The sequence below is a fragment of the Pocillopora damicornis genome, chromosome 4, assembly GCF_964200805.1.
Source record: "Pocillopora damicornis chromosome 4, jaPocDami1.2, whole genome shotgun sequence".
In the NCBI taxonomy this organism is placed as follows: Eukaryota; Metazoa; Cnidaria; class Anthozoa; order Scleractinia; family Pocilloporidae; genus Pocillopora; species Pocillopora damicornis.
The window spans coordinates 8678791-8691738 of NC_142673.1; the positions used below are offsets into that span (position 1 = coordinate 8678791).

The window sequence follows — 12948 nt, forward strand, 5'->3', positions numbered from 1 at the left end:
GTGCATTGGTTGATGAGGTGACGCGTATTCAGTCTCTGAGTAAAACAAGCAATTGCAGTCAGAAGTCTATACACTAAGGATAGGTACCTGAAAATGTCATCCATCATTGTCTAATGATTTCCGATCATCATGATCAGAATCTACTGGATTCCATAAGATTCCCGATAGTGACAGACTTAGAAAAAAAATTTCTCTAGATTAAAGACATTTTTCAACGATGTTTGTACTGCATATGATGAAAATCGAAAACAATAGCATAGAAACCGGACTTAAATTTAAAGAGTTTATTGACATCATAATTCTTACACCTACGGAATATATATATCAAATGCGTTTTTTTTTTAGTATCACTCACTCCTAAGGAAATAAACACCATTAGACTATATAATGTTGACATTGCTATCTATAAAAAATTTCACATCTATAAGAAGAGAAAGGTCGAGTTTAAGAGCTAACAGTAAAAAGAAAACAGGGAGGGAATGGGAACGAGCCAACCTGAACAACGCTGTCTTATCCTCGTCCAATCATATGAAAAACCCAACAAAGCGGTCAAACGTCGTGCATGCGCAAGGGAATCAATTTTGGCGGTCCACGCGCCAATTTTTCGCGCAAAATTTCATAGAAAGACATAAGAAACAACCGTTGTCTCGCAAAATAAGCTAAAGAAAATGGAAACGTTCATGGAAATTTTAAAAGGAAACAAATGAAGGAAAAAGGAAAACTCGACTTTCCGAACACAAAGCTTATTTAAGCACGCCCTTTAGAGCGCAACGCTCGTGCATGCGCGGTCGTTTGACCGCTCTGTTACAAAACTCAAACAATTGTGATCTACGTTTCGCTACTTTCCCACGGCTAAACGCGATTGAAAATCTTTGAATTCTGATTGGCTCATTACACCGACTACAATTACTACCCAAGTATTATGAAAATGCCGCCATAGATTTAAACACTCTAGTGGAAATTGCAATTTTTCTAAAAATATGTTGACGTTCACCTATCTTAATAACACGGATAAACTCAAATTAAATACTCAGCGGTTGTAATATTTAGATGTTCACTTATGTGCAAGATGCCAAAAAAACCTCCACCATAGGGAGGAAAAAAAAGCTCCATAAATATCTCAAAGGTCTAAGGCAGCCTTCTTGGGACAACAATTTGGAAAACTCATAGAGTCTACTTTTCCTGACCTCAGAAAATTATCACCAAACGCAACGATACAATTTTCATCATTTTACTTTCAAAGTTCTTCTCATTAAGAAACTTCAAGACACGAAGGTGATTTATATGCGTTACTAAAAAACAGGAAAGAGCCCTCTAAATGACAAGCCTGCAGATAAGACACCTTTATTTACAAGCTATCACTTGATTAGCTCTGCCTGTAAGTTAACGAAAGCTTTCCTTGTGGTCAGCGTTCTCTCTTTTACGCCAAATCCCCTTTCATGTGTTATGTAAACTGTTCGCACACTTTCTCTCTATGTATTTGTAAGATACTTGACATTCGTACTGGTATGAAATATGTTTTCGCACTATTGCTGTGCTAAGTTTTGTAGAATAAACACTACCATTCTAAACGAAATGATTCGGTGCTTATGAACTGCTTATAAATGATTCCCAAATTTTAAGATTTTAAAAGCTACGTACACAAATAGTTTAAAGTTCTAACCGCACAGCAGACAAAGCGAATCAAACTCATCCCCAAGTAATTTTTCAGGAAGTGAACAACTCAAGCGCTTCATTCACTGGATATCTATGAGTACCACATGGTCTGACCTACCAATCAAGATTAAGGTGTAATAACCATCCTCTTACCTGGTACAGTGTCCTGATTCACACAGTGCTATCACCTGCGTCTTTTCGAGTCTTCCCATCAGCACTGACTACATTCTACCCTCAATTAAAAAGAGATCTCTCCCTCCTCCCACACTGCGAGATGGTGTCAAACCGCATGTGCAGTGTAATAAACACCAGGAAAATAGGGAAAGGGAACCAGCAACTCACATCAGACACAAAAAAAAAAATTTTCATTCCCTCCACGTACCCTCCAGAGTCGCTGGTTCCTTCAAGCTTACGCAGCGAGGAGGGAAACCCTTACGGTGTGAGAACTACTGTCACCGTTTTTTGAGATCTTGCTAAATTCACCTGACTGCATAGTTACCGCCGATAGCCTCTTACGCTTACCATTTCAAGTGGAATACAGAAGGATACGTCTTGTAAGTTATTAAGTTTCTCCTCAGTCAAAACAGTACTCTAAACAAAAGTGTGATCGCACATTCTACCAATCTTATCATACAATTCTTAGACCAGTCAAGCTGGCTTTCATTAACAGATCTGAGTTCTCCAGCTAAACAAGTGCATGCTATGAGTGAAGAAACAACAAATAGAAAATTAAATTTACACGAATGCAAACAAGTACTATATCTTTTCTTTGTTTTTCTTTGCTTCTTTTACCAAAGGGATCTCGGCATTCTCTCTGACTTGTGCAAAAGTGTACTCCTTCACAAGGACACCGTTTTCAAAAACAGTCTCGAGAAGATCCTGTCCAAAAACAAAGTTCCTTTAGTTAGAAACTATGTTATTCCTATTATTATACATTCATCTCCCTATCTCTTATGTGATTGACAGAAAGCGTACGGTGAATTTTTTTAAATCAGCGCCTGGGACGTCATGTAAGTGCAGGTTATACAATTATCATGTCAAGGACATTCTAAGTCACGGGTGATCATTTCATATAGGACCGCGGTGCATGATTTCTTAGGGTAACCATGTCAAGTTCGCGCGCTTTGTGTTGCTTGCTGATTTGTATATTTTTACACGTTTTGAAATAAATCGTCAGTTCCACTCATTCTCGTGACCATTTTTACTTTCGTTCAATGTATAATAAAACATTATTGGATGAGGAAGCCGAAGGCTTCGGCTGATAACCCCTACCTAAACCTTGATTAATCTGGAGATCACAAAAGCCTCATCCAATAATTGTTTATAAGCATGTGAATCATGGATACTAACAACTAAACTATAGAAAGCCACAGAGACGACACACTTCCGAAAGCAGGGCATTTCCTAAAGAAGCAACATCTGTAATAACGAAATGAGAAACCGACTAACACTGCGTTTAAACGTCTCCGCATTTGTAAGCATTGCAATTACAACCACAAAAATAAAGAAAAAGATAATTTGGGGGATTATCAGTTGATCCAATACCAAGTTTTCTTAACTAACATCATAAGAATTTTATGGCAGACAGTAAGGAGAATTACTGATGAGATCTTGGGAGCGAAAGGGTTAATTCTTCAACGCCCGAGAGTGACTACAAAGGAATTTCTTCTCACAAAGGGATACTGCATGTCTTAGCACCAACTTCCCAAGCAAAAATAAAGAGGAGTGTAAAACACAGTGCAGAGAATAGATGTTCTGATCTTGAGAGTAACAGGGTTAATTGAAAAGGACGCCGACGAAAAACAAACAAATAATTTAAATAGTACCTTGTCTGCATTTCCTTTTCCTTCCTCAACCGTTACGTATTTTCCTGTGTCATCCAGTTCAAGCGACAACAACCCTTTCTTTGAATGCTTAGTAGAATCAGTGATGGGTTGCTTATACACGTTCACCTAAAAAAGCAGGCAAGGACTTGTAGCTTGAAAGTGTATTTTTAGAGAAGTTTTCAATTAACTGTTAAAAAACTGAAACCAAATAAAATCACTACAGCAAATCATGACAAAGGGAAAAAAATCGTCAGCCAACGAGAACTCATGCCAAAAAAGGCAAACCATCAAAAGCGCGCGAAAACGTGGGTGATCAAGTCACGATTAAAATTCGTTTTGCATCTCATTGGTTAAGAGGTTGACGCAAGTTTTCTGGACCAACCACAGAGCGAGGTAAGGCAAAAACAAAGAAATCCCGGATTACTTTGGGCACTCCAGGTTTTGGTAACCATTTTCCACACTGAAGCAAACGGACTCTGAGGGATCCTACACCTCACAGGTGTACCCTTTACGGAACAGGGAAACACGGAATACACTACAAGGTCGGGGATTTTCAGAGTTGGGAAAAAGAAAACTGTTATCTCGAAAATCTCTCACAAATGAACCATGAAGGCAGACTAATTTCATGGCCTTGGCCGGCCAGGTGAAGGATAAAATTTCTTCGAGCATAAGAGAAACCTACGTTGAGCCTGCCAAAAAAACGGCGAAGGACAAATCCTTGAACCGAAAGAGTTCAATATAAACCAGCAGTACTTACCGGTTTTTCGTTAATAACTGCAAAGCAACACTTGTAGGCACATTTCTGAGTGTCACGATCCAATTTCTGTAACAAAGCACCTGTTTGGACAAAACCAGACATTACATTCCTCTTGTGGTAAAAATAATATTTCATCAACTACTGTACGAAGAACAGAACACAACGCAGTTACCCGGGCAGATTTCGAACCCAGACCTTTAGATCGGGAATTCAGCACTGTAATCCCCAGGCCACCTCGTATTCCGCCCGCCTGTACTTATCCTTATCATTATACCTCTTTGTTACTACATACGCTTCGATTGGTCAATCTTCACCGTGCAGCCCGCTTACTTAAAAAAAAATTTCTTTGAATTGAGATCTTCCCCTCCTCTTTAGAGCCACAGATAAAATAAATATATTATCAACCTCGTTTTCTCGGTGCGTACTGTAGGTTATGGAACCCCTTTTGTTTTTGCTCGGATTTATGGCCTGCGTGAAGTGTACCCGCGCAGAAGAAACTTGTTCCTTAATCTACAGTATGGACCTCAAGCTCGGTCACCAACTAATTTATACATTTCACAAAGGAGTCTTGTGCGAACCTCCGCTTCCAAATGCGATGTTATCAGCGCTCCATTTGTGCTTCTTCATGTTTTCCAAAATTTCAGACAGGGTTTCATAGCTGATTCCATCACCCTAAATAATTGCAGAAAATTACACGAATTTGTAAATTCGTTTTTTCGTCGTCTGGATGCGGAATATAGTCACATGGATTACATACCTAAAATAGCGTTGAAGACTTTCTATGCTAGAGAGGATTAGCAAAATCACACACGAAGGAATGCTTACTTGAAAGAGGCTAAGTGCATTTAATTCAAGGTATCTAGCATGCTTTCAATACCCTTCACAAATGTCAGAGCCTCACACGGATAACGTGTCTAAAAGAACTGTATCGATCATAGTCCTGACGACTACAATGCTATTCTTAGAGGTTGCGTCGGACACGAGTCAAATCTCTCGAAATACATTCGTTGGTGAGGAGTGAAGCAGAAAATGCAAGAAAATAACGCTTTGAATGAAAAAAATGTTCCTAATCCTCACCTGGATTATTCTAAGGTAAGGTGGTAGGAGATGGAAGCCTTTAGAATTTTTCTCCCCTCCAAATTTTCTATCTGCAAGAAAACAGAAATTTCAACGTTCACAATGTGGAAAAAAGAAAAGAAATTCTTGACAAAAAGTGATATAAAAAATTCAACTTACACAAAATATTCAATATCTTGACCACCACTTCTGCAGGGTTTCCTGAATCTGGACGAATGACGAGCACACCTGACACAAATAATATTATAAAGCAGAAATTCGCAAATGAATCATCCAAAATAAAAGGATGCATACAGTTTTAAAAGAGGCTTGATGTAATTTAATGGAAGGGTAAGTTTCTAAAGAAACTCTGATGCAGCATCGGTGAGGTTATTACTTGAAATTATATTTTATCAACTGAGATGATAAATTCAAACTGGCCACCCTAAAGAGTTTCGAAAACTGACGTTTCTTGCGTTAGCCCTTAGTCGTTGGCTCTGACGAAGGGCTAACGCTCGAATCGTCAGCTTTAGCCGGATAATCTCTACCGTGGCAAATTCACATTTATCAACTCAGTTGACGAAACCAAATTATTTTGATGTAAGGTTAAAATCAAGTCAATGCATCAGTCTTAGCACTGGGGCGAGTATGGCTCAACAGGTGCAATATCAACCCCTATTATTTTCAACAACAAGTTTTAGCTCATCTTCTCACCCTTTTTGTTTGTTCCCCGATCTACAACAAGATCTTTCAAGTCTTCTCCCCAGTATTTTTCACAAGCCTCCCTGTAAAATCAAACAAAGAAGTGGGGAAAAATTCATTTCTCAGGAATTACCTCTCAGTTTGACTTGTGTAACAGAGTAAGCTGGATACGTTACTCACCGCAAACAATTCTCTGGATTTCAAGCAGTCCCTCTTTTTCAGTAATCCAAAAAAAAATTAGCGAAAAACGAAAAACAAATGGTGGACACTGCGCGGCGGAAAACGCCCTTTTTTGACTGATTTTTTTTTTGGACTAGCGCGAATGAGGGGCTACTTGTAGTCTAACAGAAATAATTAACATCAGATGAAGTCCTTCGGGTGAAAAGTCTTTAATTGACAAAAGAACAAGCATGAATGTGCAAAACTCACCAAATGTTATAGCTATCACTGACACAAGCAACTAATCCAGTTGGAAACTGTATGAAAAAAATGCAATAGATTTTAAGCCATGCTTTTGTGCCATGAAATTAGCTGAAATTTTGAGAAACAGGCCCCAGGTAATTGTGTGATAATTTGAGCAGCACACATTACTCCCACAGTGCATTCCTTAAATGGGTAGTGGCAAACTGATAGTGACCCCTGACAAAATGCTGGGGGGAGGGAAGGGAAGGGGGGTAACCCTTAAATGGACTGGCCCATGGAACCATCCCAAGAGTTATGTAATTGACACCTGTCAGTTCTACTTATGGTCAGCCATAGCTAGACTCAAGTTTGACTCAGTGAATTTGCAATGTTTAGTGATGTCTGTGACAAGTGTATTCCCATTAACTTAAAATAGTGCTACAGAAAAAAAATATCACCTGTTCCAACATGTTCCTAAAAGCCTCTTTCTCTCCTTCTTTCCCCCAAGTTGTAATTGTACTGTTCATGGCAAAAGAGCCAATAAAACACAAATTACTGAATGATTAACACAAACAAACTCAGTTTAATCATGACCTTGAATATACCTGTGTTCAGCTGCTGGGATTGAAAAACCAGCAATTTCACAGCCATAATAATTCCTATGGAAAAAAAATTGCATTGAGATTGAGGCTACATGTAAAAGTGATACTTCAAAATACAACAGCAACTTAATAATGATGAATGCAGAGTAAATATTTGCTGCCACTCAAACCCTCAAAGAGAGAGTCATGCACCCGAATGTATCACTGAAGTGTGAGCTTACATCACAGAAATTTAAAAAGAACTGCAGTGGGGTTGCATGTAATTCTAAATGAAAGACAAATGAGAATTATGTAACTAGCTGCCAGATTAGAGCATTCTATATTTTGCAAAAGTAACAGTGAAACCCTCACTGATAAAACAAATTGGTAAACATGAGACTAGACAGACTGTGCATGACAGTTCACACTATAAAAACACTGTAATTACAAACTAGTATCAACTGGAAGTTTCAGTGCTGTTTATTTCATTAAGATCGTTGCTTTAAGGAGATGCATTAGAACAAGCCAGTCTACAGAGTATGGCGGACCTCATGAAGATCATGTGCATGTCAAACATTTTTTTCAGTATTAAACAGTGTGTGGTATACAACCTGAACACATGTTTGCATAGTTGCAGCACTGTCCCTCAGTATTACAGCTGCAATGTGCATTACAATGATTACTGTGTTTGTGATGAGTGCACAAGAAAAAGAAGCTTATGCTTGAACTTGCAATGCTGTGCTAGCAAAAAACCAGGACTAACAGGTAAGGTGCTGAAAAAAACACCTACCTGGCTAGAACCATGCCAGCCACTGTATCAGTTCCACAGAAGTTTACAAGATGAGCTGCACCACCAAGGGATGCTGACTGCAAGAAAACAATTCTTAATAAATATTTAGCATTGATATAAAATTCACAGGAGTTATTATTGACTGAGGTTTTCTCCAAATTGAAAGAAAAGATTATTCCAATTTTTCCTTTCATGTAGACATGTAATTTAAAAAATCACATGAACAGGTTCTTTGCATAACAGTTTCCTGTACTTGTCACCTGACCTTTCCAATTAAAAATGGTCATGGTTTACAACAGATAAAAGAAATGGCAAGAATGTTATAAAAAATTGTCATGGACAGGCTGCTACAACTCAAGGGGTGATTAACATTTAACAGCATTCAAATCAAATTAAACTGAAAAATTGATGGCCGTTACTAAACTTAGGCCGTTACTAAACTCAGTTTATAGACTGTTGAAAGGTAATTATATTAACTTACAATTACAGGACCTTAAAGTTACCTCAACTGATGTGCTGCCGCGGAAACCAAAATCATGCAGTTTAAATGGGAGTCCATCCAAATTGTCTGCTGTTTCAAGAAGGTACTAGAAATTGAAACAATAATTGATCAGAAATACTAACTAAGAGCAAGGCTGTTTTCAGTTTTGATTGAATGCAAAAATCTGAGTTGTATATTATTTCCTTATTGATACACAACTCAGATTTTTGCATTAAAATGCAAATTGTTTCTAAAAAGAATTTGATAATTGCAATAAAAATCAGAGTTGCATTTTGAAAAATTTAAATTCTCATTCTTTTGGTGAGAATGAGAGTTCCTTATAAGAAAAATTAACAACTTGGATTTTCACGGTAAAAAATAAGCGTTACTTCTCTGAAAAATTAACAACTCATCATTTTTTTTGCAGTAAAAACCTAAGATGTGTACTTTGAAATTAGAGAACTTGTATTAGAGTACTTGCAGTTAAAATCTAAGTTGATTTTGAGAAAATTAACAGGTTGGATTTTCACAAAAGAAATCTGAATTGTGTATTTAGGGATAAGAAAACTTCAAGTTTTGGAGTAAAAATTTGAGTTGTCAATAAGATCAAGATTTCAACTTCAAAAAGATTGTTGATATCCTTTATGGGGCACAGTAGTATTTGTCAGTCAATAAATAATATAATTTATTTATAGGTACTGTACTTCAGCTATGATCTGTTTCTGGGCTCTTGAGTTTGTGGCAACTGTCATGGGATACCAGCACTGAACAAGAAGTGTCTACAGAGAAAAAAAAAAAAGAGCCCATGTCAAAGTATAGCCACCATAGGGTGAATGGTTTGAACTACTCATTTGAAAACAGACAACATCACTCTGAATTAAAAAAATAATAAATTATTGAAGTAAAACTGAGGGATTAAATGGGGAAAAAAAACACAACATGTTTTGTAAGTGATCGCCAGTGTTGAACAAAATTTCTCACACTGCTGATTAATGCTATTGATTGAAATAGACATGCCAAGTATTATTTTCAGGGAACTTTTCAGTGTAAACTTTTAAGATCCCTTAACCCTCTCACTCCCAGGATCTCATTAGTAATTCTCTTTATGATCTGCCATACAATTCTTATGATGTTAGTTTAGAGAATTTGGTATTAGATCAACTATATGTAATAATCCCCTAATTGATATTTTTCTTTATTCTCATCACTTGTCTGCTTCACTTAGTATTAATAATGTAGGGAGATATTCTGTCTTGGTCACTGATAGGAATTAAAGGGTTAAAATTGATTTAAAATTGTGGCTCTCTCTTTGTTATTCAATCAAATTTCTTGTCCACAGGTAGGTAGGCAGAGAAAGTTGACTGCCTGCGTTGGAAATAAACTGGTCCTACACAACCTCTATAAATAAAGTTGTAAAATAATTCATTCTTCTTACCTCAACCCAGTTTGTGAGCCAGGGACAATTGGGATCTGTGTTTTGAACTGTAAACAAAACTGGAAAACACACAAAGGTTAATTTGGTAGTAAACATTTAAACTAATACAGCTGTAGAGATCCTAAATGGTGGCCCAGTTTATGTTATCAACTCAGTATATAAAACCAAATTATCTATGAAAGAACAAGACTTTAATGGGTTACAACTTTATCACTATCAAACAAATCACTCGAATTACTTGGAAATCTTGCTAATTCTACTAAGCTTTTCCCACTATGTCAACATATTTCCACTGACTGATCCAAGTCAAAGATCTGAAAACAAAAAAATAAATAAATAAATAAACAAGGGGTCAGTGCTTACCATTTTTAACAGGAACCACTGAACCTTCAGGTACAGCTCTTATTCTGAGAGGTAACTTTCCTCCATGCTTTTCCAAGATGTACTTCCAACCTTTGAAAAATAAAAATAATACTTTCAATTAAAAACTGATTATCTTTAGCAGGTGCGGGCTACATGTCCTTATTTTACTAATGAGGGTGAATTTAGATTATGGCTAGCAAATCTTTAAATGGTCAATAAACAATTTTCTCCCTTTAAGCTGGATAGGCAACTGGTAGAGGGACCCTTCTACCATTTGGATTTTAAAGAATTTCAGTAATTTTAGGAGGAAATAAGTGGCACAACATACAGTAAATTTTTACTGTTTACCAACTGAGAAGGAGGACGGTGTTTAACCTATTAATGTGATGCTTGTTTAGGGCTAATATGGATCCATACAACATGAAAACTTGATGTGGTAGGGGTTTACTGTGATTAAGTTTAGACATCTTTTTTATAACTGGATTTTCTTAGAGACAGAAAAATGTACAGAAATGTTTGCAGAAGGTAAAATCAAGTAAGTATTAGTTATATTTTGGGCAACCTTGAGAGCTTAGACTTTCCTAGTGAGAAATGTCCATCAGGAAAAGATTGTTCAAACTGCCAACAAGGCCTGGAAGGAAATTCATCATCCAAAAATCAAAATTCACTTGCAGTCCAATGTCTAAACCTCTAGACAGGTGGAGTCCAGAGTCCCACAAAATTTGCAGCCATTAATCTGCAATCTGCCACATTTTCAAACCAATGACCTCATTTATTTTACAAGTCCTTATTACAAGTGCCTCTAAAGACAGCACCTTGAGTAATTAATGACTTTTCATGCATTCCTGACAATTAAAAATATTGATTATTAGCAAATGTTTATTTACCACAATTTAAGGTGGAAAAATGCCCACTATAGATTAACATGTGCTCACCTTCTTCATTGAATAAATCGTAACCAAAATGTAACTTGTAGAATTCTGTTGCCTGCTGAATTTTTTCTGCTGTTACCACTTGACCCTCTAGCCATCTCTATGACACAGACAGAATTAATCAGAATTGAAGAATTGATCATTATAAATAACCTAAAATTTGTACAAATACAGCTGTAGAACTTAAACACTTCCGATGTGCATTTGGGGCCATTACCAACAACAGTTCGACATTTCAAGCACATTATTTATTACAGGTTAAACGAATTTTTTCGACGATTGCTCCGTTGATGACGCAAAAAATAGAAGATATACAATGAATTGTACTAAAATAAATTATTTCTGCTCATGAAGTCCACTTAAAATATTAAGAGCTAAAACTCACAGAGTTTGCGCCGTCAAAGCCTTGTAAACAAGTCGACAAACCGCGAAATCAAAAGTGAAAGCGTTTTTCAAACAACACACCTTTATCAAGTATTGCAAGCCGAAGAAACACACTTCTGGAAACTTTCCTCCTCTGCTTTCAAAATATGAGAATACTATGGTTGTACCTGATGGATACTGCTTATGATGAGAGACCTGTTTCAGATGAAGACAAAACGTTCGAAAACAGATCGTTCACTACTTCTGGAATCAAACCGGAAGCATGAAATTTTACAAACTAAAGCACTAATAACAGTTTCTGCACTGCAAGGCAGGTAAAGAGCACAAGTAGGCTTTAAGTGATTCACCGTGAAATACAGCCTCTTGAAAGACTTGTCTTACTTTGTACGAGTCTGTGATTAACAGTATGTTCTCTGGATCCAACTTTTTCGCCATTTTGACTTGTGAACCTGTAGTAGTTCTCAGTTTCCCTCATCTTTCAGGGCGCGGTCGGCCATCCCGTCATGGTTCCACCTTTCCTTTCAAGTTTCTCGAACGACTGCGATGCATGTTTACTTACATTCTTGCTTATATATTAATTACTACTGTTTTCTTTACGTTTTATGCTAGTCTGTATCAGGAGATCTGTTAGCAATAGTAGCGCAGAACGAAAACAACAAGTAGGTTTTTAGACTCACCTTTTCATCAAAACGTTTCGTCATGTTCCCGAGGTGTTTTCGGTCTTCCTTCAACTCTGATTTCTTCCTGGAATATTTCGGCCTCTCTTCTGCCAGTAAGTTTGTTCTCAAAGATTTTTAATAGAAGTACAGTAGTTATTCCGCTAATAACGCCAAATATAACACTCTGGAATATAGCTTCGAAAGAAAACATGCTGATCAAACGTGTTCGTCTGAGGTTTGCATAATGTGTCCTTATTTATGACGTCATTTTCAGTAACCTGTCACAAATTTCGATGAAGAATTTTTCCTTATTTTTTTTTTCTTTTTCCTTTTACTGGCTATAAATTAAGTAACTGTGATGGTTGGGGCTTGGGGCTTGGGGCTTGGGGCTTGGGGCTTGGGAAGGTCTCAACCGTTCTAACTTTAAAGCGCCCTGACGAAGGACTAACACTCGAGACATTAGCTTTTTAACTCTAAACGGTGGCCAATTTACGTTATCAACCCAGTTCATAATACTAAATTAACCCGTTCTAACTTTAGTTGCTATTACTTCCTTCGAAGAGAGGTAAACAAGAATACGATCCGAAGGGAACAGATTGCTACCTTATGAGAAAATGATGACAAAACGGAGAAAACACACCCCACAAGACTCCATAATGAGTGACTCAATCCTCTCTCAATGCATTCCATTCTTCTTTTCCTTGTAGTGCGATTACATTGTTTGAAGGAAATAACAATTTCAGCTCACAGGGTCTGTAAAAGATTACCGTTTGGGGAAATCTTACTTAACAACTGGAAAAACTGTATTCGTGACTAGGAAAAGAAAGTTCCACGGAACACGCGTCTACAATAAAAAATTACTTGTGGACAGTCTAAGAGTCAACTACAACACAAAATTCTACGTTATCGTGCTCTGAAACGATA

General features: G+C 37.1%; 1 protein-coding gene across 3 annotated transcripts; it reads right to left on the reverse strand.

Annotated features, from left to right (window-relative positions):
- Window positions 1-269: 269 nt before the first annotated feature.
- LOC113669070 (nicotinamide phosphoribosyltransferase) lies at window positions 270-12197 on the reverse strand. Of its 3 annotated transcripts, none has more exons than XM_027185063.2 (18): window positions 12043-12197; window positions 11447-11560; window positions 10985-11081; window positions 10050-10139; window positions 9687-9745; window positions 8956-9030; window positions 8274-8357; window positions 7771-7847; window positions 7005-7058; window positions 6858-6918; window positions 6427-6473; window positions 6010-6080; window positions 5476-5544; window positions 5317-5387; window positions 4818-4911; window positions 4240-4319; window positions 3483-3608; window positions 270-2535 (listed from the first exon to the last, which is right to left on the reverse strand). In XM_027185063.2, exons 1-18 carry the CDS (start codon window positions 12064-12066, stop codon window positions 2413-2415), a joined length of 1416 nt encoding a protein of 471 aa, XP_027040864.2. In that variant the 5' UTR covers window positions 12067-12197; the 3' UTR covers window positions 270-2412. The 3 variants fall into 3 exon arrangements, with proteins under 3 accessions (XP_027040864.2, XP_027040863.2, XP_089060423.1); XM_027185062.2 differs by lacking the exon at window positions 12043-12197 and adding an exon at window positions 11747-11854; XM_089204297.1 differs by lacking the exon at window positions 12043-12197 and adding an exon at window positions 11747-11854 and having other exon boundaries at window positions 5317-5383; window positions 5472-5544.
- Window positions 12198-12948: the final 751 nt, after the last annotated feature.